We start from the raw sequence: 27,519 nt of genomic DNA, 5'->3' as shown, positions 1-27,519 counted from the left end.
CTAGAGAAAAACAAATGATCTAGTCAGATTATTAATATAATGATTATAATACTACACAAAATTACACTCACAATCTTGCTGTTGTTCAGAACAACAACATTTCACTAAAGAAGTCTACTTACTAATAAAGAAGCAACTTGCGTTTCAACCTGCCTGTCATCGTGTCTCATCCCTGCCTACTGTTTGGACTGTGTTCTCCTCCTCATCTTGTCTTGTAAAATAAACCTGTTACACTCATCCTGCATTTGAGTCCTCCCTCATAGATTCTGTGACAATTTCACTCTGAAATGCATCACATACGGAAGTGAAGTCGGTCACAACTTCCATTTCAATGCCGACTTTAGTCACTGGAGCTTCATATAGCGTTAAAACAGTGTTTATTTTAGGTTTGTCCATCCAATGCACCTCTCAGAGCTGTTTCTGTAGATATCTGAGTTTCTAAAAGCAGCTGCAGTGATACGATGACTCAAGCTTTACTCTGACAGGACTGATTTCTTCTTCCTCTTGGGTGTGACGTCCCTCAGCGTCTCTCCATCGCTTATGAAGGTCAGGTGATCACACTGTGATGCTGCTGTCAAATGTTCACGCGTTTGGTTTTCTCACTTACTAAAGAGGAAACTGTGTTTGTGACCATGTTTAGAAACATATGATGCATTCAAGAACAAGGCCGCAAGATAAAATGGTACAAACTTTCAGACATTCAGATGAATCAATTCTGCTTCATCAGTGTGTTTTAAGTTCTTTTTTAACTTCTATTGCTATTAATCAATCAGAGAATTGGAGGTTTATCAAATGTACAATTAGTGATGCTGGTGATGAAATATATTTTTTACATCACTGCCAATGCAATACCTTCCAGTGTTTTAAAATCCCGCCTCCATCATTTCCCATTCCAGGATAGTTGGTCTGCATATGGAAAGCCTTCAAGCTATTATGTTCTCTGTCTCTCAAGATCAGGTTCCTTGTCATCGCCTTGTCTGTATGCAACTAATTAAATATATAGATATTCCCAAGTTTGAAAACATTATCAAATGAGCATCTTTATGGATTGACATAAAGTTTCTCTCAGTTTAACTTTTATGTCTTTAGTCTAATGTTGTCAGCTAAAACTCTTCTTCTGCTTTATCAGAACTATAGTTGAGGTGTTATAAGCTCATATTAAAATACAATGTGTTAATCATGTGACATTCAGTGTGAAAACACCAATACTTGTTCCAGACTGGTCATTTGTAGTGCTGTCTCTGGTCATGGGTGTAACACACAGGAGTAAATGAAATTGTAACTTAAGTTTAAATGTAGTTGTGACTTTAATGAGTTGTTTATATACATTTTTTTTTTCTCTATTCTGTTTTTTTTTTTTTTTTTAATGGCATGGTTTATTCCAGACCTCATCATGACAGACTCAAAGCTTGTGATGTTGAATTGAGTGAACCTGTGTATGAGAATGTAACGGTAAATGTTTAAACTAAGGATTTTCTACGTCTTTACTCAAACAGAATTAAACGCTCCTCAATGTCAGTGTGAAAATATCAAATGATTTTTGATTAAGTATATGGAAATTTAAATAACACACTCCTGTTTTTACTTTGTCTCTTCATTCATAAAGGCTGCTCAACTTGATGATTGTAAACCCGAACTGAACTCGTCTGTGTATGAAAATCTTCCAGTAAGTACAGAGAAAAAAAAACCCAACCTATTATTCTTTCCTCACGACTAATGTTCTTGATGCTTTTATTTAAATATAATCACATTTTTTCAATGATATTTTTATTTTTCTTTCTTTCTTTCTGAATCAGCATGACAAGAGGCTGTAATGTTTTGAACACAGAAAATACATTACAGCCTTCATGCATCTCTTTGTGGGCGGAGCCCTGAATGATTGACAGGAGTGCTGTGATAACATGTGCAATTTGGGGATCTTTTTATAGATGGATGGGCAAAAATGGTAAAAGGTTAATGAATTGATGTAAAAGTGTGTAATCACTGAAGTGTGTTTTTCTTTTTGTATCACTGAAGCTTACTTCATTTAGATTATTAATGTTTTTAACCCTTAAGTATCAGTATTGTTCATGTTTCAAATAAAAGGCAGAAAAAATAATGCTCTTATTGTATAATCCACTCTTTTCTGTCATTTAATACATCAGAATAACAGCATAACAAATTAAAGAGCTTAACATTTAGAGAATGTTAGAGAAAAACAAATGATCTAGTCAGATTATTAATATAATGATTATAATACTACACAAAATTACACTTGCAGTCTTGCTGTTGTTCAGAACATTTCAATAAAAAAAAAGTCCTTAATACATAGGAACTTATGTTTCAACTTGAAGTTAGTTTGTATTCCTTCTTCAACTACAAAAACAGTTCCAACTGAAGTCATTTCATAAGTGACCTACCGAAACACAGGCTGAAAGCCAGACTGGAATAATGGGTGGAGCAGAGCAATTGGAGCAGAGGAATAGTATTATCTGGGGACCTTGCGTGATTTAGAAATCAGCTGGTAGCAGGAAGTGTGGCAAATACAAACGACTGCCATTGTCCTCCTAAATTGATATACTTAAATGCATATTGCCCACCATGCTCTATTTTCCTAAATTCACTGGGTGGTGGTGGCACGGGTACTAAGTCAGAATTGACTTTGACACGGGTAAAGTCAATTCTGAGAATTGTTTCTAAACACATTATAAATATTACAAATGTATTGCTGAAACACATTACAAAGACTGTGAACTATGTAATACTGAATTGTGAAGTTAGAGCGTTAAACAGTCTTTCACCAATTCTGTGTTCAGGATTTTTTGGGCGGAGCTAAAACGGGGGTTCGATGACGCACTGGAGCCCCCGAGCATGGCGCCGCCCCTAACACTACATGACTGTCGATGACGCACTAGAGCCACCGAGCATGGCCCCGCTCCTAACACTATATGACTGTCGATGACGCACTAGAGCCACCGAGCATGGCCCCGCCCCTAACACTATATGACTGTCAATGACGTACTAGAGCCACCGAGCATGGCCCCGCCCCTAACACTATATGACTGTCGATGACGCACTAGAGCCACCGAGCATGGCGCCGCCCCTAACACTATGACTGTTAATGACACAATAGAGCAATCAAGCAGGGCGCCACTCCTGACACTATATAACTGTCGATGACGCACTAGAGCCACCGAGCATGGCCCCGCCCCTAACACTATATAGCTGTCGATGATGCACTAGAGCCACCGAGCATGGCCCCGCCCCTAACACTATATGACTGTCGATGACGCACTAGAGCCACCGAGCATGGCCCCGCCCCTAACACTATATGACTGTCGATGACGCACTAGAGCCACCGAGCATGGCACCGCCCCTAACACTACATGACTGTCGATGACACACTAGAGCCACCGAGCATGGCGCCGCCCCTAACACTATGACTGTTAATGACACAATAGAGCCATCAAGCAGGGCGCCACTCCTGACACTATATAACTGTCGATGACGCACTAGAGCCACCGAGCATGGCGCCACCCCAACACTATATGACTGTCGATGATGCACTAGAGCCACTGAGCATGGCCCCACCCCTAACACTATATAGCTGTCGATGACGCACTAGAGCCACCGAGCATGGCCCCGCCCCTAACACTATATAGCTGTCGATGACGCACTAGAGCCACCGAGCATGGCCCCGCCCCTAAAGCTATATTACTGTCAATGACGCACTAGAGCCACCGAGCATGGCCCCGCTCCTAACACGACTGTCGATGACGCACTAGAGCCACCGAGCATGGCCCCACCCCTAACACTATATAGCTGTCGATGATGCACTAGAGCCACCGAGCATGGCCCCGCCCCTAACACTATATGACTGTCGATGACGCACTAGAGCCACCGAGCTTGGCCCCGCCCCTAACACTATATGACTGTCGATGACGCACTAGAGCCACCGAGCATGGCCCCGCCCCTAACACTATATGACTGTCGATGACGCACTAGAGCCACCGAGCATGGCACCGCCCCTAACACTACATGACTGTCGATGACACACTAGAGCCACCGAGCATGGCGCTGCCCCTAACACTATGACTGTTAATGACACAATAGAGCCATCAAGCATGGCCCCGCCCCTAACACTATATAACTGTCGATGAAGCACTAGAGCCACCGAGCATGGCGCCACCCCAACACTATATGACTGTCGATGATGCACTAGAGCCACCGAGCATGGCGCCACCCCAGCACTATATGACTGTCGATGATGCACTAGAGCCACTGAGCATGGCCCCACCCCTAACACTATATAGCTGTCGATGACGCACTAGAGCCACCGAGCATGGCCCCGCCCCTAACACTATATAGCTGTCGATGACGCACTAGAGCCACCGAGCATGGCCCCGCCCCTAAAGCTATATTACTGTCAATGACGCACTAGAGCCACCGAGCATGGCCCCGCTCCTAACACTATGACTGTCGATGACGCACTAGAGCCACCGAGCATGGCCCCACCCCTAACACTATATTACTGTCAATGACACACTAGAGCCACCAAGCATGGCGCCGCCCCTGACACTATATTACTGTCAATGACACACTCTGCAGTTATCATTTTGCACCGGATAGTTTTACAAACTTTCATCAGAGACAACTGGGATTCGCTGATAATCCGTTGTTATTGGTGAATGGGGACGAACAGACTATCTCCCGCCTTGGCTTTCATCCTCCCGTCCCACCGACAACTGATGATATGGGGCCAGACAGAGTCTCTCCCGTCCCGGCCTTCATCATCCCATCTCGTGGCACCAACATCTGTCGACAACAGTCGGCAGTACGTGCCCACCAATGAGTGTAAGTTGCCTTTTGTGCTTATGGAACCGGTCCGTTGCTGACCGCTGTTATCATCATCTGCATTGTGTATAAGAAGACCCAGGACACTTTCACTTCTATTCACCAAAAGGGGATTTATTGCCAGCCATGCAAACTCATTTTGTGTAACAGTTGAGAAAATAAACATTAACACTGAAACATTATAGAATTAACACAGTACAAGAATATAAAAGAACATACAAAGACAATAAAAGGGAAATACCTGTGTATTAACATGAATAAAGTTCATATCTCTCTTGTGGGCATTCCATAACGAGACAATCCTGTATGATATAACATCAGTTAGCTAATTGATGACTCAAAACAATAGCATATCATATGGCCCACACGATATAACTTCACATTCTCAATCCACTCGCACATAGAACATAACGTTACACCAGAACACTGCAAATAGTCTCAGTACTGGTTACAATAAGATATTTAGTCGATTTATACACTTTGTAAACTTATTTCACTCATAAAATGAAGAGCTCTAAAAAACGCTTACCTCTCCCCAGCATAAATGCGAACTGGCGAGAAGCTCGCACTCACTTGAAAATGGCGTCAGTAGAGCTCAAGGAGAAAATGTCAAAATAAAAGTCTTTAAACAGTGAACAGTAGAATCAACATATATTATTCAAAGAAAAACAGAAATAAATACAAAATACAATAGAAGGATTTTAGTGAAAAAGAAATGTGTTACATTCAAATTGCATTTACTATAACTCGTTACACTTATGTTATAATTAGTAGGTTGTCCAGTAACTCTACTAAATTTTGCAACCCTCTTACTTGATTCTTTTGTTTATATGCATCAGTATGTTTGACTCCTTAGACAAGTAAGTTGAGACGGCAGCTCTCGCGAGTGGGTGTGGTTTCAGCGCCGACAGCGGGCACACCAACAGCGTTTGAGAGCAGAGAATACTGCTTATTTTTTCACGATTTTGATAACTTATTTACTTGGCGATTTTTTTAATCATTCAAATTTGGCTGGGTGGTTAATCACACATTTTTCTGTGGTGTGACAAACTCAGAACACATACTTTAATATGGCTTTACAGGGACATTAAGATCACAGACAACCTCTGCGATTATTACAAATGACTAGAGGTCACCAGGTAATAGTAATCCCGTGCGAATAGGGCTTAAGATGAACTGGGTATTTTGAAGCTGAAGACAAACCTTTTCAGTAAGTAGCCTACTTGAAGGGTTAGTTCACCCAAAAATGAAAATTCTGTCATTAATTACTCACCCTCATGTCATTCCAAACCTGTAAGACTTTTGTTCATCTTTGGAATGCAAATGAAGATCTTTTTGATGAAATCTGAGAGCTTTCTGTAGACACCTCAGAGTTGAAAAAGAAAAGTCTCAAGAAATGGGCGTGTAAAGCAGTGGAAAAGTGGGAGTGTAGAGGGGGGGAAGAGTGGACCTGCAACTCACTCATTACACAGACATATGAATATTAAAATATGACAATGGAGAACAAAAAAAAAAAAAAAAAGTTGAGGGCACCTTGATGCATTTTAAAAATATAACCCTATATGACAATAAACTCCCAAAATGAGGGAGAAACAAGGAAGAACATTTAAAATGTCTTATACAATTTTACTCTACAGCCTCAAAAAAATGACACGTAAGTTTAACACAGAAAGATTAAAGGCATAGTTACTTTTTTTGTCCATTGTTCTTTGAATATTCGGTCTACATTGTCTTGTGTATCAGAATAATTTGTGTCATTTCGTTCATGATTAGATGTCCGGCTGTGTCAGTGCCCTTATTTGCACATATATTTAATTTGAAGAAGACCCGGTTAAATATATGCGCATACACAGTGCTAGTTCATGTTTAAATAACTACAGTATATGGAATATGTCCATAAAAAAATTAAAACTCGCTTACTCCAGTCCGTATATGATCTTTGATCCATGTTGTGAGCTTTGTTAAACTCATTGCTGCCTTCTGCACAGGAAAACATTCTCATGCGCGCTCCGCATGTTGTTACATACTAAATATTGTTAGTGATATTTTCCATGTGTTGTTAGATAAACTCCAGCTCTGACAGCATCTTGGGAAAAATGAAACAACTCTTTTGTGTTACTGTGCTTGAATAAATGACGTGACATTTGCTTTTCAACCTGGAAGAATGAAATTGCTCTGAAAAATGGAAAAATAACCAATTTCCACATGTTGATAAATTTTTGCTTTAGTGTTTTCAGTGATGTGCAGCCTGTCCACATCTCAAAAAATGTGTTTTGGGGTTTCATGACCCTTTAAAGGGGTCCTTGATTATGATTTCACTTTTTTAACTCTAGTTAGTGTGTAATGTTGCTGTTTGAGCATAAACAACATCTGCAAAGTTGATTTGTAACATGCAAAGAACATGAAAATGTCCAGTTTCCTTAATGTTAGTAGAATGTCATTTAAAGGTTATTATAATGTTCCTGAAACATTTTTTCAATCATTCAAAAAGTGCTGTGAACAAGCACTGAAAGAAAGAGAAATAAGAACACAAACTACAACTTTCTTCAGCCACAGTCTTAGATGAACTGAAGATAAAAGACATTAAATCTCTGAAATCTGATTAAACAACTCTACAAACAGCATTACCAACCTCACTTATTACTAACCAGCCTGAGAAGCTCTTATTGAGAATTAACAGAGGTTTAGATGTTGATGTCTTATTGAAAATGTTTCGTTTTAAGTCACCATGATGGAGATCAGTATTTGCTTTAGTTGACCTCTTGACCCTTGACTTTTGTTGAGTTGCTTCTTTATCAACAATTGCAAGTGTTTTCAAAAAACATTTCTGCATTGATAAAACAGATCAACATGTCTAGAGAAAGTTCTTAAAACTAAATTTAGTAAGCTGGGTAAATGGCGCACAAGATCAAACCTCTTCCATAATATCAGATATGCTGCGTGACACACAAGAATAAACCTCATTGGTTATGCAGCACGTCACTGGTTGTCACGGTTGAGCTTCTGTTTATGTTTGCTGATCAATGTTTATATGTAAATAAAAGCCTAAATTAAATTTGTTCATCATAAAAAGCAATCCAGTCTCTTCAGAAAATTTGGACTAAACCGCTCGATTCCTATGGATTAATTTTCTGATCTCTTTATGAACTTTTTGAAGTGTCAAAGATCAAGTTGCAAAGGCAGTCAATGGAGGAAGAGATATCTCTCAGATTTCATCAAAAAGATCTTCATTTGTGTTCTGAAGATGAACGAAGGTCTTGTGGGATCGGAACGACATGAGGGTGAATAATTAATGACAGAATTTTCATTTTGGGGTGATCTATCTCTTTAACACACTTTATTTGGTGCACAGCAAAGTTTCACATATCCACCATTGCCGCCACTCAGACTCAACAGCAACCTGCGCATGCGCTAACCTTTCCACACCAGCACCTAGTGCTGAAATAAATAGTGTAGAGGGGAAATAACGTTAGTGTCTGTGTTGTACAAGCTACAGCTTATCAGATCAGGATTTGCATAAAGGTTTAATGCAGTTTGCAGGCCTCTTATCAACACACAAAAGAGGAAGTGAGACTAAGGGTTTTAGTAAGTGTGATCTTATAAAGTCCTATCAAACTTAAATTAATTTCAGGAAAGGATCACATTTGCATTTGTTAGTATCTGTGAATAATCCTGTCTGTGAAGAAATAAAAGTTGTGAAACTGCATGTGAAAATCACACACATCTTAATGAAATGCTTTGAAAATGTGAAGAACTTTGCATGTTCTCGACTCTTTTCACTTCCTCTTTCTATCTTCGTTTGGCTAATTCATTCCTTCAGGGGTGAATCGCTCCAAAAATGTCTCATGCATTGACGGATGCTGCTTTATTTGTTTTGTCCATTTTATGATGAAGTACTGAAATCATCATGGTTGCAGCATTTCAGAGCTGAAAAGCAGTAAGATTTCTTTTCATTTATTCACTGTACTTATTAAATTGCATTTTCATAGAAAAAAAACAACTGTTGTTTATTCAAATATGACCCATTCCTTTATGGGTGAATCGCTCCAGAAATGTCCAAGTCATGTTTTACCTGAGAATCAAGTGAAAAAATCTTTGCAAAAAAATCTTATTTTTAAAGACCATAGTAATTTTACTTTCATGAAAATGACCTTGTAAAATAATCTTGACAAATTTCATGAGATTCACCTTCACAGAAGCTAAAATAAGTGTCTGTATATTGATTGTGTTGTAGACATTGCTATGGTGATGTCAGTCAGAATGGCTCCTCCTCTTCATCTGATCTTTCTGCTCATGGTTTCGGGTAAGTCGGATCTATTTCTGCTTTTCAACATCCTCTAGCACTGCAGACTCATCAGTGATAATGAGCTGCACTTATACATGCCCTACTGGACATCAGATCATGAGAGTCTTCTGGACTAAAGGCCCATTACAAGAGGGTAAAGAGCCTCCAGATCTGTCTGAGGACCCTGAATACAGACAGAGGCTTCAGTATCTGGGAGATAAACAGCAGAACTGCACCATCAGACTGAGTCATGTGACACTGAAGGATTCACACATGTACTATTTCAGTAACTAGTTTTGTTTTCCTCTTTCTCTTGGTTCTCATGTTTTCTTCTATCTCTCTTCCATTAAGGCTGTTCATCCCTGCACCAACGCTCCTAAAATGAACATCCCTCTGTATGAGAATGTTACAGTTTATGAGAATGTTACCGTAAGTGTCCAGCTCTTCTCATTGAGAGTCAATAGAGATTAATCTTGTGCTATTAAATGTCCCACTCTGTCTTTCTTCTCTCGACATCACTCCAGACTATGATGTGTGCCTTTTAAACATTTCAAAATGGTTAATCCTTGTAAATGGATCATTGTTGTCTCAGACTAACAGGAATATGCTGTAGTGATGATGGCACACACCAAAACATTTTACAGTCTTCGTGTGACTGTGTGGGTGGAGCCTGGATGATTGACAGGAGTGTCTGATGAAGATTTACTGGAGTATTTTGAGAAGATTTAGGAAATGGATACAAGTGGAAGTCGAAGACTTGTAGCCGGCAAATAATGTCATCATGAAAATATATTCTTGCCTGACTTGTTTGATTATAATGGCTTACAATTAATGTTAATTGTTTATTAGTTCGATTTTTGTTGTTTGTGTCACTGTAAACATCTTTATGATCAGTGTAGGAATACAAATGTTCTAGTAAATACACTTTTAACAATGGACATTTTGAATTCATTTTTCATTCAATAAATTAATAGTCTCAATACTAGTAGTTATAGTTGACTCATCCATGGATCATTTTAATGCTCACTTTTCACAATCCAGTCAACAACTGATGGATAAATCAAGTCCAACTCTGTTTTCTTGTTTTCTTGTTTTATAAGCCATTTCACTCTGAAATGCTTCACAATATGGAAGTGAAGTCGGTCACAACTTCCGTTTCAATGCCGACTTTAGTCACTGGAGCTTCAGCTTTTGCTGGTCAAACATAATCAAAGTCCTTTTCCAGGAAAGTCAGTTTATTTGCAACACTTTCAGGCAGCTTTTTCACTCATGCAAGATCAATTCCTTTCTGCCTGGATGGTGAAATATACTGAAAAACTGCTGGCCAAAGTCACATTTTAATAACATATTTCAAATCAGCAGTAAAATCTGACATGAACCATAAATGTAGTTTCTGATGCTTAAATAGCATTACAACAGTGTTTATTTTAGGTTTGTCCAGCCAATGCACATGTGCGGTCCTGAAATTCTATGGAAGTGATGATTGCCAAATTGTAACTTTTATTCAGTAGGCGGGACTACCATTACTAGAGCCGCCATATTGGGTATGTGATAAAAGGCCTCAAGCTTTACTCTGACAGGACTGATTTCTTCTTCCTCTTAGGTGTGACGTCCCTCAGCGTCTCTCCATCGCTTTTGAGAGTCACGTGATCACACTGTGATGCTGCTGTCAAATGTTCACGCGTTTGGTTTTCTCACTTACTAAAGAGGAAATTGTGTTTGTGACCATGTTTAGAAACATATGCATTCAAGAACAAGGCCGCTGAGAGATTAAAAAGCTTAGAATCTCTCAGAAAAACATTCAGACATTCAGATGAATCAATTCTGCTTCATCAGTGTGTTTTAAATTCTTTGTTTAACTTCTATTGCTATTAATCAATCAGTGAATTAGAGGTTTATCAAATGTACAGTTGGTGATGCTGGTGATGAAATACGTTTTTTACATCACTGCCACTGCAATACCTTCCAGTGTTTTACAATCCCGCCTCCATCAGTTCCCATTCCAGGATAGTTGGTCTGCATATGCAAATTAATGTATAGTCATTCAAGTTATTATTTTTTCTCTCACAAGATCAGGTTCCTTGTCATCGCTGTCTGTATGCAACTGATTGAATATAGATATTGAATATAGATATTCCCAAGTTTGAAAACATTATTACATGAGCATCTTTATGGATTGATGTAAAGTTTCGCTCAGTTTCACTTTTATGCCTTTAGTCTGATGTCATCATCTAAAACTCTTCTTCTGCTTTATCAGAACTATAATTGAGGTGTCATAACCTCAAATTCAAATATAATGTGTTAATCATGTGTCCTTCAGTGTGAAAACATCATACTGGTTCCACCCTTGTCATTTGTAGTGCTGTCTCTGGTCATGGGTGTTGGTGAAACGGGTAAGAGCTTGATTTTATAACCGTTCTGTCAAATATCTGAAGTGTTGGGGATATATGGGAGATTGATTGGGGCTAGTTGTCACAGGGCTGTGTCTCAGTGACTATATGGTTTAAAATCAAAAGACCAATATCACAAAAATGTGTTTTCTCTAGCAGTATTTGGTGTTATTGACAAACACCTCAATAAAAATCCACTTTAATCTTTTACACAGCAGATAACTGTATAATAAAGGCTGATTATATAGACTTATATCCAAGACTTATATATTAAAGTGTGTCTCTATACAGAAAGTGGATTTTAAAAATAAACCTGCCAAGAAATATTCACCAGAGTAAAAGTGTGACAACTAGCCCCAGAGTGTGTGCTATGAACATTAGCAGTGCACTGATATAAAAATCAAAGGTGGTTCATTACAGTTTGTCAGTATGAAATTAAAAGCCATCATTCTGGCAGAGCTCTACTGTCTATGATGTGCTGTCAATCAAAAACAGGGCGGGGAAAGACGAATGGTGACAAACTCACATAGTGCAAAAGTGACTGTTGCTTTCATTTTCTTGGATAAATAAAGTATTTTATTGATTTCTGTGTGTATTAAGCAAAGAACTAGAGCTTATTTCTCTTTTGGTTTGTTCTGTTCAATCTTGAAACGGATGGTGCTCAATTTTCACTGACAAGAAAGAGGAAGATCAGGGCGCAGTGCAGCATGATCCTGGATCAATATTCCAATCAACCAATCAGATTTGAGGGACAGTTTATAGTTTTTGTTAAGTTTAGGCTTACAACCAGGTTTAGGTGCTTCTACATCAGTATTATTCATCTATCATTTCTCTTTGATTTCAGGGATAACTTATGAGTAGGGCTAGATTTTACGGTAGAGATATGGTTAGCATTATATTTTGGACAGGAAAGTTAAGTCACTGATGATACATTAGGTGAACCACACACTAGTACATGTGCAGCTATAGTCAAGATACAGTTGAGCTGTATGCCATGCCCTCAGAAGATTACAATGACTTCAGTAGTTACTAGAGAGTTATCATGTTTTTCACTTCTGAATACTGATCAAAATAATTAGTAATTCCTTCTGAAGGATTTGGTAATACTTCAGTCATCACTAGTGATTTTCACTTTAGAATTAACAGTAGTAGAAAAGTTTGTCTGAATCATTGTCAAGGTTGTTTCAGAGCAACACATGCAAGTGACCACTAGGTGTCACCATTGAGACGGGTGTCAGATTGTTTCGAAGCCTCGACACAATACGGCAGAGATATTCACGAGTCTTTTGTCACGAGTCCGAGTCGAGTCTCGAGTCATTAAAAAAAAAAAAAAAATCAAATCCTATTTTTTATCCTAGTTGTATTATATAGACAAAATAATATGATCTTTCTATCATCTGTTTTATTTTAAATTAAGGTCCTATTATGTAAGGGATAATGTACATCCAGCTTGTTACTTTATAATCCATTACAATGTACAAAACAATCTTTCTAGCGAGTAGGGGAGAGTGGGGTAAGATGAGCCAGTGGGTAAGTTGACCCACCCCCTGTATCTTGGCAACCGTACCATTTTATTTTCAAGTGACCATATATTTTAAAACCACCCATCATTTCTGCCAGACTGTGAAAAGGAGAAGCACATGGGTGGAGTGGAAGTCGCTTATTTACTTTAAAAACTATTTTATTAGAATGCATTCACTGAGCATTTTTAAGCAAGTTTGCTGTTCTTTAACAAAAACAAAGAAGCTTTGCATGCTTGCATTGTCGTTAAAAAAACACCTCAATTATGTGTGCATGCTGTAAAATATCACTTGAGGAATGTCTAGCTTATTTACTTTAAAAACTGTTTTTGGCTTGTCAAAGTAAAATTGTAATAGCTGTTTCATCAAAGCAAATTTGTCCAGGTCTAAAAATATTTATGATGAATATTGGTGATTTAGCAACGTGTAAAACCATGCAAGTCATTTAGCTAAATATTATTCTGAATTGGTAAGCTAGCTAGCTTTTCCTAAAATGGCAGCTATGGGGCAAAGTGAGCCAAATGCTGTGGGGTAAATTGAGCCAGCGTTTCAACTTACCCCACCATAAGGCACTGAATTTAAGTTAAATCTGAAGTATAAACTGGTGTCATTTCAATGTAATATTATGCAACTGGTTTAGTTTATCTTTATTTTCGAGTTTATTTGATAGGAACAGTGTACAAGTACACCAAATCCTACTCTGATACGAACCAGAGGATGTTTAATCATATATATCTTTCCACCTGTAGTCTCTAATGGCCTAACATGGTCGACATTGCAGAAAAACTACCATGTCAAGAACCTTTTGACTACAATATTTATTAGTTTCAGTGACATTTATTCATTCTTATTTAGTTTTTATTTAATTTTACTCAACAAACTCTCTGCTTAGTCTGTTTATGGGAAGGTTACAACTTTGGTGTTCAACATATTGTTTCAGAAATGCAAACAACTTCATTTGGTTGGTTTTATGTTGTTTAAGTTAGCTTTAAATTAAGAAATATTTGTAAAATATTTTAACAAAGAATATTTGTAAAAGGAAATTTGATTATTAAAGTAGTTTTTAAAATAGGTACATTATCTTTAAAATTTCACATGGGTTTAATTCAGATTCATTTAGATGGTCAGTTTACACCCACCTACTGACTCGGATCAACTTACCCCTAACCTGGGGTAAATTGAGCCAGAGGAACACCTTTTTTTTATAAAAAGCCATATTGTTAGAGCCCTTTGTCATAGATGTATTCTGAGCATTTAAAATGATAGAAAACATCCTGAAATTACCTTAAATACTTTCATTGTACTTCTGCCTCATTTTCCCTTATCTTGAGGACCACATAAGTAAAAAATGGCTCATCTTACCCCACTCTCCCCTAGTCATTTTCAATAGAGTGGCTAAGTGGACGCAAGATGGCGCCAGTGAGTCACGGTTTGTTATACAGCTTCGTTGTTATTGACGACAGTCATTATCAGAAAATATCAAACCTCGGAATGTTTAAGAATGTCAGTAGAAAACTCTACACATGCTGATTGCGATACGTTAAAATATGAGCTTTAAGTATCTTTGTTCATATTTTAACAGACTGGCAATCCAAATGAGCCATGCAGCTACACCACAGTATAATAGGTAGCTGTGTGAGCTAATATATTATAAAACTATTAAAATACAACAAAAGTTCTTTATTTATTATATCAGTAGTTAAGGGTAAAAGACTTGAGTCATTTTTAAAATATTCAAGAGTCATTTCAGGTCGAGTCCGAGTCAAGTCTGAAGTCTATTAAAATGCGACTCGAGTGCGAGTCCAAGTCACTAACTCGAGTGCCCATCTCTGCAATACGGCACATTTGCTTCAGTTATTTCAGTGTTTCACAAAGTCTCGCTCTGCCTAGTGATGGCCGATTTCGAAACGCTGCTTCATGAAGCACCGAAGCTTCATGAATCTTTTGTTTCGAATCAGTGATTCGGAGCATGTATCAAACTGTCAAAGTCACGTGATTTTAGTAAACGAGGCTTCATTACGTCATCACTGTTTTGAAACGTTTCGAAACAGTTCGAAATATCATTGGTTCACCGGTAGAGGGCGATGATAATGTGAACCCATGAATCATGTAGATTCACTGAGAACTATTGAACAAGTATCTAGTGCTTTACCCTATGGTTTTACCTGATCTCTGATCAGCTTTATACGTTTGTAGATGTTTTAATTAGACATTAGAATAATTAAAATGAATAATGGTAGTTATTAAGAGCTCTTATTGGCCTGTTTAGCTTGAGCCATGGAACAGAGAAACAAGCCTTGAAAATTGATAAAAGAACACATATTATACAGACACTCTATATTTAATCTTATTAGATGATTAGTTAATTGCATTTGATTGATTTTACTTTCAATAAAACTTTTGCAATACGTTTGTTAAAGAGTATTTTTAATGCATGTTTGGCCTGAGTGTTGTTGCATTTACACTGTCCTGACCTCTAGGGGTAACCGTGGAGACAGGTGTCAGATTGTTTCGAAGCCTCGACACAGTACGACACATTTGCTTCAACTGCTTCAGTGTTTCACGAAGCCTCGATCTGCCCATCACTAGCTCTGCCCATCACTAGGTTGAGGATCCAAATGCAGTATTTATTCAGAGAGTAATCCACAACCATAAACCAAAATCCATGCAATGGGTCAAAACACATGCAGGCAGTCCAAACAAACAAAAAACAAGGCAGGGTACACAGGCAAAGAGTAATCCAGAACACAAGGACGCAAGATACAAAGGCTCAGAAGTGTAGTACCAACAATCATGCAAAACTTAGCAACGAAAAATGGAGTGGAACAGGCTTAAATAGGGTGAGCTAGTCAAGCTAATGAGACACAGCTGAATGTAATCATGGTTGATTAGTCTGGGCAGTGGGTTATGGGAAATGAAGTCCTTGTTGGTGTGTCAAAAGTCTGGGGTGGTGTGCCCTCTGGTGGCAATTACGGGCATTCTCATTGGTAACTGTAACAATATGAAAAGTGGCAATTCCTTATGTATTATTAAATATATTGTAATATATAACACATTAAATGAATGCAATATATTATTTAATATATTTTTCAGTATATGTAGACCATATAATATATTGATCATAATATATGGAAATATGTTTTCGTTCCATAAAGGAAGAATAAAGACACATATCGTATCATTAGTCATTATTTTAAAATGTAAAAATAAGCCACTGTACGTTTGTTGTAGGTGTTTCTCTGATGTTAGTCAGAATGGCTCCTCCTCTTCCTCTGATCTTTCTGCTCATGATCCACGGTTAGTCAATGCAACACTTCAGAAACATTCAAGAAAAATTGGATACTGCATTTTTTATGCACATGCTCCTGCTAATTTGTTCAGGATGAATTCTGTGTTTCAGGGGTTTCTAGTGCTGATTGGGGTGTGAGTTACAGTCCTTCACACATCTGTGCACTAAAGGACTCATTAGTGATAATGAACTGCACTTATACATACCCTACTGGACATCAAATCATGAGAGTCTTCTGGACCAAAGGCACTGTAAAAAAGGGCGAAGAACGAACAGATCTGTCTGAGGACCCTGAATACAGTCAGAGGCTTCAGTATCTGGGAGATAAACAGCAGAACTGCACTATGAGACTGAGTCATGTGACACTGAAGGATTCACAGAAGTACTATTTCAGATTCATCACTAATAAGGACAAAGCGATGGGCATGACTGGAGTGACTCTTACTGTCACAGGTGACTTTCATGAGGTTTCTCTCTTCTTCTGTGTATTATGTTGAATAATAATCAGTGTATGACAGCAGCACTAGATATAATGTGTGTGTTGTGTTCAGATCTTCAGGTGGAGTCTCCTGAGAGAGTGACAGAGGGAGATTCAGTCCGTCTGACATGTAAAAGCAGCTGCACTCTGACTGACAGAGCAACATTCATCTGGTACAGAAACTCACAGCCATTAACTGAGAGAAGAGACAGAAACAATGAACTCCTGCTGCAGTCAGTCAGAAGAGAGGATGCAGGCAGATATAGCTGTGCTGTACACGGACACAATCACATCTCTCCTGCTGTTGAGCTCAATGTCATGTGTGAGTACAGATTCATTTGTTCTCATTCAGTCGGTCACGTTCGACGTACGTCGGACAGACCGACGAATAGGAATCTCGCTAGAGAGGCCAATCTACTTCGAGTGTAACTACAACGAGCCAATGCACATTGGCATGCAATCATATGCATCAGCTGCTCGCCTCGCAGCGCGGGTATATAACGAGCAGCAGGTGCGTTGCATCTTCAGCTTTTCGCTTCAGAGCCGAACCTCAGGGTTACTACGGAGTGCATCAAAACTGAAAAGACGAGCCGTTGCGGGACTTCTCTGTTGTGCAGGCGGACAGCACTGCAGCGGGCCGGTCTCCTTCCTTTGTGTTGCCGAGGAGCAAATTCAGAGCCGTTCTCATGGCTGGTAGAGCGGTGCGCTTAGAGCGCTAAAAAGCTGTTCTGACAGCTGGTGAGACGGTTGTGAGGAGGGAGTGCACACGACAGGCTGCACTACTTCCCTGTCTGTGTTGCTGCGGCTTTTTCCCCTGCGTGCTTCGGCACGTAAAGAGCGAGTCCCTAAAAGAGCTTACACAAGTAGATTCGCGTCTTTTTAAAGATGTCGTTCTACTTGTGTGTTTCTGGATGCGGTCGTTATCTATCACCGCGGGATGGTCACCAACTCTGTATCGCGTGCCTGGGCTTAAGTCACGCTGAAGCGGCGTTTGTGGATGAGTCATGCACCCATTGTGGGAAGATGACCATCTCGGAGTTGCGATCTAGACTCCAGTTCCTGCAAAGGGGCGGAGTCCCGGTGCCGTTGCCTCGTTCCAATCCTCCTCAGAGGGTTGCTGCGGGCAGCGGTGCTGGTGATCTGAGGATCACGGTGAGCGCGCTTCCTTCGGGGAACCAACCCTCTAGGAACCCTCATCCCTCCTGCACTCCGCAGCCAGTAGAGCTGCCGGGGGAGCGCGGTGGACCACCCCAGAGGTGCGTACCATCCGTATCCTTCGGAGCTCCCCAAGATGATAGGATGTCGATCGCTGCATCGGAGGGTGAGCCTGATACTTCGGGGGATGATGATTCGGCGCAGCTGCCTCCTTCAGGAGTGACAACTGTGCCCGATTCGGACCCGGAAATGATGGCTATGCTTGCCCGGGCCGCCAACAGGGTTGGGCTCGTGTGGAATCCTCCACCGTGTCCCGAACCCTCGAGGCTGGACGATTGGTTTCTCGGGGTGGCCAGGGCTGGTTCTCAGCCCCCCACCCCAGTTCCTTTCTTCCCGGAGGTGCATGAAGAACTCACTGGCACATGGACGGCACCTTTTACTGCCCGAAACCGTGTCGGTGGGTCCTCCTCCCTCACCACCCTTGATGGCGGGGCGGCTAAGGGTTATACGCGCATACCCCCTGTGGAACGGGCCGTTGCTATGCAACTGTGCCCTAACTCCACCTGGCGGGGGGAGCCGTCTCTCCCTTCCCGGGCCTGTAAGTACTCGTCGGACCTTACCGGCAAGGCTTATCAGGCCTGTAGGGAAGCCGCCTCTGCCTTGCACGCTATGGCGTTGCTGCAGGTCCATCAGGCCAAGGCACTGAAGGACCTGCACGAGGGTGGTCATGACCCACAAGTTCTTCAGGAGCTTCGGGCCGCGACGGACCTCGCGCTTCGTGCGACGAAGGTCACGGCGCGGTCTGTGGGTCGTGCGATGTCCACGCTAGTGGTCCAGGAGCGCCATCTCTGGCTGTGTCTTGCGGACATGAGGGATACCGACAAAGTCAGGTTTCTTAATTCCCCCGTGTCCCAGACCGGCCTCTTCGGCGACGCGGTCGAGAACTTTGCCCAGCAGTTCTCGGCTGTACAGAAGCAGTCTGAGGCGATCAGTCACATCCTGCTGAGGCGGTCAGCTGCTGCACCTCCACCGCCCGTGGCCCCTCAGACTGCTCGTCGCCGAGGGCGCCCTCCCGCGGCCGCCCCCGCTCCCGCGCCCCAGCAGCAGCCGTCATCCAAGCGGCGCCGTGGAGCCGGTCGTGGTCAGGGTGCCCAGCCCGTCCTGCCCGCCCCCAAGAAGAAGGGCGGCAAGGCCAAGTCCAAGAGGCCCTAGGACGGGCGACCCGGAGATGGAGGGGACTGCTCTTCAGGAGATGGTGACCGCACCACTCCTTCCCCCGGAGGAGGGCCGGGTGGAGAATCCTTTGTTTCCTTTTGTTTGTGTTCCGCCGCTGGCCCAACAGCCAGCGGTACCCAAATTCCCAGTAAAAGAGCAGTTTCCTTCATCTCCGGGTCCGAAGAGGGCTCGGAGAGCAGTGGGAGGGCAAGAACCTCACCACTCTCATCCCCCTCTTCTGTCGCCAGCAGACAGCAGCGAGCGGTGGGTAACCAAAGCCTTGACCGCTCCCTCTGTCCTCCCGTGGAACCAGGTAAGTGTTGCACATCACACTGTGACGCCGCTCCGGGCCGCCTCGCAAACAGAGCCCCCCGGGCCGCGTCCCTGGCTTCCACCTCGCTGCCCCACTGCGGGTACGCCTGCGGTCCCTTTGGTCCCGCTTGTTCGGTCTCTGAGTGCCTGGCTAGCGCTCCCCAGGCCGTCTCGCTGGCTCATTCGGACCGTCAGGCTCGGCTATGCGATTTAGTTCGCCCGGCGTCCCCCCAAGTTCAGGGGCGTCCTCTTCACTACAGTGAAAGATGTAGATGCCCATGTCTTGCGTGCGGAGGTCGCGGTCCTACTGGCGAAGGACGCGATAGAGCCGGTCCCTCCAGCCGATATGAGGTCAGGGTTCTACAGTCCCTACTTCATTGTACCCAAGAAAAGCGGTGGGTTACGACCGATCCTGGATCTGCGAGTTTTGAATCGGAGCCTTCACAAGCTACCGTTCAAAATGCTCACACAGAAACGCATTTTCGAGTGCATCCGTCCCCAGGATTGGTTTGCAGCGATCGACCTGAAGGACGCATACTTTCATGTTTCGATTCTTCCGCATCACAGGCCATTCCTGCGCTTCGCGTTCGAAGGTCGAGCATATCAGTACAGAGTCCTACCCTTCGGGCTGGCCCTGTCTCCCCGCGTCTTCACGAAGCTCGTGGAGGGAGCCCTTGTTCCCATGAGAGAACAGGGTGTTCGCATTCTCAACTATCTCGACGACTGGCTCATTCTGGCACAGTCCCGGGATCAGTTGTGCGAACACAGGGATTTGATGCTCAGACACCTCAGCCAGTTGGGTCTTCAGGTCAACTGGGAAAAGAGCAAACTCGCCCCGGTGCAGAGGATCTCTTTTCTCGGTATGGAGTTGGATTCGGTCGAACAGATAGCACTCCTCACAGAGGAACGTGCTCAGTCGGTGTTGAACTGCCTGAATACGTTCAACGGCAGGACAGCGGTTCCACTGAAATTTTTTCAGAGGCTCCTGGGGCATATGGCAGCCGCAGCGGCAGTAACCCCGCTCGGTCTGCTTCATATGAGACCGCTTCAACACTGGCTCCACGGCCGGGTCCCGAGATGGGCGTGGCAACGCGGCACGTTCCGGGTGGCAATCACTCAGGAGTGCCGCCAAACCTTCAGCCCGTGGTCGGACCCCTTGTTTCTTCGGGCTGGAGTACCCCTAGAGCAGGTGTTCCGGCATGCTGTGGTATTCACGGATGCCTCTGCCACGGGCTGGGGTGCCACGTACAACGGGCATGCAGTGTCAGGGGTGTGGACGGGCCCCCATCTGCATTGGCACATCAACTGCCTCGAGTTGCTAGCGGTACGCCTTGCTCTGAGCCGCCTCAAAGGGCCGCTACGGGGCAAGCATGTACTGGTCCGGACGGACAACACTGCGACCGTTGCGTACATCAACCGTCAAGGTGGTCTACGCTCCCGTCGCATGTCGCAACTCGCCCGCCATCTCCTCCTCTGGAGTCAGAAGCATCTGAGGTCGCTTCGTGCCATTCATATTCCCGGTGTGCTCAACCGTGTGGCCGACGAGCTTTCACGAGCTGCGCTGCCAGGAGAGTGGCGACTCCACCCCCAGGTGGTCCAGCTGATTTGGAGAGAGTTCGGAGAGGCTCAGGTAGACCTGTTTGCCTCACCAGAAACCTCTCATTGCCGGTTGTTTTACTCCCTGTCCGGGGGAACACTCGGAACAGACGCACTGGCGCACAGCTGGCCCCGGGGCCTTCGCAAATATGCGTTTCCCCCAGTGAGCCTACTTGCACAGACCCTGTGCAAAGTCAGGGAGGACGAGGAGCAGGTCCTGCTAGTTGCGCCCTATTGGCCCAACCGGACCTGGTTCCCGGAACTCTCACTCCTCGCGACAGCCCCTCCCTGGCCCATTCCTTTGAGGAAGGACCTTCTTTCTCAGAGACGGGGCACTCTCTGGCACCCGCGTCCAGACCTCTGGAAACTCCATGTCTGGTCCCTGGACGGGACGCGGAGGTTCTAGGTGACTTACCCCCCGAGGTACTTAACACCATCGCTTCGGCACGTGCTCCGTCTACGAGACGGGCTTACGCCTTGAAGTGGAACCTGTTCGTCGAGTGGTGTTCTTCTCGTCGAGAGGACCCCCGAAGATTCTCGATCGGTGTCGTGCTTTCCTTCTTGCAGCAGGGGTTGGAGCGTAGGCTGTCCCCCTCCACCCTCAAAGTCCATACTGCTGCTATCTCCGCATATCATGACCACATAGATGGCAAATCTGTTGGTCAGCACGACCTGGTCGTCAGGTTCCTTAGGGGGGCGAGGCGGTTAAATCCTCCTCGTCCTCCCTCCATACCCTCTTGGGACCTTGCTCTGGTGCTGAGAGCACTTCAGATTGCTCCCTTTGAGCCCTTGCAATCAGCAGACTTAAAGATTCTGTCTATGAAGACTTTGCTGCTGGTTGCATTGGCCTCCATCAAGAGGGTAGGGGACCTGCAGTCTTTTTCGGTTGACGAATCGTGCCTGGAGTTCGGGCCGGGTGACGGCCATGTGGTACTGAGACCCCGGCCTGGCTATGTGCCCAAGGTTCCTACCACTCCCTTCAGGGACCAGGTAGTGAGCCTGCAAGCGCTGCCCTCGGAGGAGGCAGACCCAGCCCTGGCTTTGCTCTGTCCAGTTCGCGCTTTGCGACTGTACATAGACAGAACTCAAAGCTTCAGGACCTCAGACCAGCTCTTTGCGTCTGGCGCTAGGCCTATACTCCGTTGTATCCTTGTGAACCGGGTTTAGGCTGGGTACCATATGTGTGACCCTACTGGGATCCCATATGTCTAGTTCCACGGTTGCTCCTAAATGAAGCCCGTGTCTTTCCCTCTGGGAGAACCCACCTCTCATCGAGTTGGAGTCACCCCAGTTCTTCCATATGTAGTACAGCCTACGGGTTAGTCCATATGTACTTCTCCACTTAACTCCTTCGGGAAGGATGTGGCTTCCGCAGCGTTCCTTTCCCAGCGGAAGGGTACGCTTTCCCAGCGTTATCCAATAGTCTCACTGAATGGGTTTTGGGGAACAGCAGTGATCGACACTCTCTGTGTTAGCCCTGTCCCACCGTCCGTAGGCAAGGGGGTTCAGGTGGCTTACAACAGAGCGCTGGAAGGGGGCAGCCCCTGTGGCGCTTTGGTAGGGATTCCTATTCGTCGGTCTGTCCGACGTACGTCGAACGTGACCGACTGAATGGGAACGTCTCGGTTACAAAGGTAACCCTCGTTCCCTGAAGGAGGGAACGGAGACGTACGTCCCGTCGCCACAGTCGCTGTACCCCGCTGATGCTGCCGCCTATCCGGTTCGGCTCCTCAGCGAAAACCTGAAGATGCAACGCACCTGCTGCTCGTTATATACCCGCGCTGCGAGGCAAGCAGCTGATGCATATGATTGCATGCCAATGTGCATTGGCTCGTTGTAGTTACACTCGAAGTAGATTGGCCTCTCTAGCGAGATTCCTATTCGTCGGTCTGTCCGACGTACGTCTCCGTTCCCTCCTTCAGGGAACGAGGGTTACCTTTGTAACCGAGACGTTATTTTTAGAAGTTGGAGATTGTGTTTGAATGAGATGATTTAAAGTTTTAACTTTTGTCCTTTTCAGATGCACCCAGGAGCGTCTCAGTGTTGATAACTGGATCTGGTGAAATAGTGTCAGGAGATTCAGTGACTCTGATCTGCAGCAGTGATTCAAACCCTCCTGCTCTGAACTTCAGCTGGTTTAAAGGAAGAACGATTGTAGGATCTGGAAGAATCTACAACATCTCAAAGATCAGCTCTGATGACAGTGGAGAATACAAGTGCAGATCCATCAATGAACATGGAGAGAAATACTCTGATGCTGTGACTTTAAACATCATGTGTGAGTTAATGATGATTCAGTAACTGTGTTAACCTTCAAATTAATGGATTAACATTAATATGTCTGTTTTAGACCCTCCCAGGAACGTGTCAGTGTTCGTAACTGGATCTGGTGAAATAGTGTCAGGAGATTCAGTGACTCTGATCTGCAGCAGTGATTCAAACCCTCCTGCTCTGAACTTCAGCTGGTTTAAAGGAGGAACGTTTGTAGGATCTGGAAGAATCTTCAACTTCTCAAAGATCAGCTCTGATGACAGTGGAGAATACAAGTGCAGATCCAGAAATAAACATGGAGAGAAATACTCTGATGCTGTGACTTTAAACATCATGTGTGAGTTATTGGTGGTTCAACAAACAAATTAGTGGATTATCAAATCCCAAAATATGAATATAGTTTCTTTTGTCTGTTTCAGACCCTCCCAGGAATGTGTCAGTGGTCGTAACTGGATCTGGTGAAATATTTTCAGGAGATTCAGTGACTCTGATCTGCAGCAGTGATTCAAATCCTCCTGCTCTGAACTTCAGCTGGTTTAAAGGAGGAACGTTTGTAGGATCTGGAAGAATCTACAACATCTCAAAGATCAGCTCTGATAACAGGGAAAAATACAAATGCAAGTCCATCAATGAGCACGGAGAGAAATACTCTGATGCTGTGACTTTAAACATCATGTGTGAGTTAATGATGATTCAGTAACTGTGGTAACCATCAAATTAATGGATTAACAATCACAAAACATTAATATACACTTTCTTTTGTCTATTATAGACCCACCCAGGAACGTCTCAGTGTCCATCATTCAGTCTGGTCAGATTTGGGCGAGAGATTCAGTGACTCTGATCTGCAGCAGTGATTCAAACCCTCCTGCTCTGAACTTCAGATGGTTTAAGGAGAATGAAAGCTCAGCTGTTGGATCTGGACAGAGTTTCAGTGCACTACAGAGTGGACGCTTCTACTGTCAGGCTCACAATCAACATGGATCTCAGAGATCAGACACTGTAACTGTGACTGTTAAAGGTAGAGCAGCTCATATACTTACTTTACTCTTTCTAAAGTGAAGAAAATGAATCTGTTCAGATGTTTTACTCTTTTGTAGGACATCTGGTGATATTATACATATCCATTGGAGTGGTTTGTGGAGCTGCAGTGATCATCATGATGCTGATTTGGTAAGATATGTGTCTGTGGTACTATGTAGTGTGTGTGAATGAGTGACTGAGTCAGAAGGTTGTGAATTCAGAGAGACGTCATGATGAACGTGAGCCAAGGCAAAATTTCCAATTTTCCATCCTCTCTTTCCACACTGACAGCTACTCAGTTAGTTATTGAATGAGGAAGTCTGAAGCTCACATCTTTACTGCAGTAAATCCTGAAGATACACCAGATTTCATCACATTCAAAATGGCAGTGTCACGTCCTAGAGAAACCTCATTGGTTCAAAATCATAATTGTGTATTAAACATCAAATAATGCTGCATTCACGCCACCTTGTATTTACTGGAATCTTGAGATGACAACACATGACGTTGTATTCGGAGCAGTTCACGTCCTTTGACTAGGAATTATGCGTCTATGGCACCACTATCAACGCCTAAATGAATCTACAGCGGTCAGGTGGTACAGCGGCCACGTGGTACATGTGGGAGCTTTAAGAAAACTCCCAGCTTACAAGCTGTAATTACGAGCTCTATGAGGACGTGGACACTTTTTATGAGCCAGAATCTCGTAGTTACAGGAATTACGAGGTGGCGTGAACGCACCTTAAGTTCTGATTGGTTGTAATTGTGTCAAATCATTGTCTTTAAAGGGGAATCAGGTGGATGAAAAAGAGAAATAACACACAGGAGTCTCAGGTGAGAACAATTTATTTGGTTATCAGTAGTTTACTGATCAGGTACATTAATTTGTAACTAAAAGTGAAAGTTTGAATGTAGTTGTGACTTTATTTAATGAGTGGTTTATATACATTTTTTTTTTTTTTTTTTTTTCTCTCTATTCTGTTTTTTTTTTTTTTTTCTTGTAATGGCACAGATGGTTCATTCCAGACCTCATCATGACAGACTCAAAGCTTGTGATGTTGAATTGAGTGAATCTGTGTATGAGAATGTAACGGTAAATGTTTTAACTGAGGATTTCCTACACCTTTACTCAAAGAGAATTAAACGCTCCTCAATGTCAGTGTGAAAATATCAAATGTCTTTTGATTAAGTATATGGAAATTTAAATAACACAGTCCTGTTTTCACTCTGTCTCTTCATTCATAAAGGCTGATCAACTTGATGATTGTAAACCCGAACTGAACTCGTCTGTGTATGAAAATCTTCCAGTAAGTAAGAATACCTAAAAAACCTATTCTTTCCTCATGACTAATGTTCTTGATGCTTTTATTTAAATATAATCTTTCTTTCTTTCTTTCTTTCTTTCTTTCTTAATCAGCCTAACAACAAGAGGCTGTAAATTTTGAATACAGTAAATATTACAGCCTTTATGCATCTCTTTGTGGGTGGAGCCCTGAATGATTGACACGAGTGCCATGATGACATGTGACTGAAGTAATTTGGGGATCTTTTTATAGATGGATGGGCAAAAATGGAAGTAAAACATTAATGAATTGATGTAAAAGTGTGTAATCACTGAAGTGTGTTTTTCTTTATTCTTTGTATTACGTATGAAGCTTACTTCATTTAGATTATTAATGTTTTTAACCGGTCCAGTAGGTACGCTGGTTAAAAGTCTCCTCATGTCCTAATAGCACTCACTATGTTAAATGGTCTAAACCAGTGGTTCCCAAACCTTTCCTGGAGTACCACCAGCCCTGCACATTTTGTATGTCTCCCTATTTCTGACACCCATTTCAGGTCTTGCAGTCTCTACTAATGAGCTCATGAGTTGATAGATGAGGGAGACATACAAAATGTGCAGGGCTGGTGGTACTCCAGGACAGGTTTGGGAACCACTGGTCTAAATGTATTTTTATAAGTATATATCATCTGTGGAAGGCATAGGACCATAAAATGTGTAACCAAGTATTGTAGAAGTGTATGTAGGTGTATGATTCTTTATTTCAGAAAGACATTGTATATTTTATTATTATCCTGGTGGAAGGTTTATTATAGAAGGCCATCTGGACTTTGCCAAAGAAATATTTATTGGTAAATAAAGTTAAGAAAATAACTTTAAAATGTTACACAGATACTACCCATTAAATAAAGTTATATTAGGGTTTACTAATATCCACTCAAATAAAAGGAAAGAATATTATATTATAAAATTTAATTTATTTATTTATTTTTTGCTAAATTTCTTGTACATAAAAGTAAGTACAGTAAAACCCAACTTTTGTTTTTGGTTCTTGAAAAAGAAATTCAAATATAGACTATTTTTCATTCATATAATAATTAATTAAAACTTTTTCCATATGTGAGTCCTTTAATATATTTAATGTCTAGCCTACCACCTGGCTGTATGTTTGTCTATGTATATATATTGCAGTATTGACTGTACATTGACTTTGTTTGTTTGAAGTTTGTGTATGCTTTCATGTGTTTTGGAGGAGGCGTGGCTTTCAGATGCTCTGAAGGGATGTTATGATTTGAAAGTTAGCTCGCTATTGCTAGCCTCTCCGAAAATGTCCTATTGCACCTTTAAGTATCAGTATTGGTCAAGCTTCCAATAAAAGGCAGGAAAAAATAATGCTCTCGTACAATTCACACTTTCCTGTCATTCAATACATCAGAATAACAGCATAACAGATATTAAAGCGCATTACATTTAGAGACTGCAAGTGAAAAACAAATGATCTAGTCAGATTATTAATATAATGATTATAATACTACACAAAATTACACTCACAATCTTGCTTTTGTTCAGAACAACAACATTTCAATAAAGAAGTCTACTTACTAATAAAGAAGCAACTTGCGTTTCAACCTGCCTGTCATCGTGTCTCATCCCTGCCTACTGTTTGGACTGTGTTCTCCTCCTCATCTTGTCTTGTAAAATAAACCTGTTACACTCAACCTGCATTTGAGTCCTCCCTCATAGATTCTGTGACAATTTCACTCTGAAATGCATCACATACGGAAGTGAAGTCGGTCACAACTTCCATTTCAATGCCGACTTTAGTCACTGGAGCTTCAGCTTTTGCTGGTCAAACATAATCAAAGTCCCT

The 27,519-nt window shown here is 42.4% G+C and overlaps 1 protein-coding gene and 1 long non-coding RNA gene across 2 annotated transcripts in view; both read left to right on the top strand.

Annotated features, from left to right (window-relative positions):
• The window catches only part of LOC127503995 (hemicentin-1-like), a 196,558-nt gene extending 170,588 nt beyond the window's left edge, over positions 1 to 25,970 (top strand). Inside the window, exons 21-22 of the mRNA XM_051878295.1 lie at positions 1,607 to 1,666; positions 25,785 to 25,970. Coding sequence (XP_051734255.1) covers positions 1,607 to 1,666; positions 25,785 to 25,805 — 81 coding nt within the window. The 3' untranslated portion in view covers positions 25,806 to 25,970. The remainder of the gene's footprint in view (positions 1 to 1,606; positions 1,667 to 25,784) is intronic.
• On the top strand, positions 8,640 to 10,100 carry LOC127504326 (uncharacterized). The gene is made up of 4 exons (XR_007927345.1): positions 8,640 to 8,770; positions 9,068 to 9,136; positions 9,470 to 9,547; positions 9,711 to 10,100. It is a non-coding gene; the product is annotated as an uncharacterized LOC127504326 (long non-coding RNA).
• Positions 25,971 to 27,519: the final 1,549 nt, after the last annotated feature.

The sequence above is a fragment of the Ctenopharyngodon idella genome, chromosome 2, assembly GCF_019924925.1.
Source record: "Ctenopharyngodon idella isolate HZGC_01 chromosome 2, HZGC01, whole genome shotgun sequence".
Taxonomy (NCBI): Eukaryota; Metazoa; Chordata; class Actinopteri; order Cypriniformes; family Xenocyprididae; genus Ctenopharyngodon; species Ctenopharyngodon idella.
Note: the sequence above shows the minus strand (reverse complement) of the source record. Positions and strands in the feature narration are given on the sequence as shown.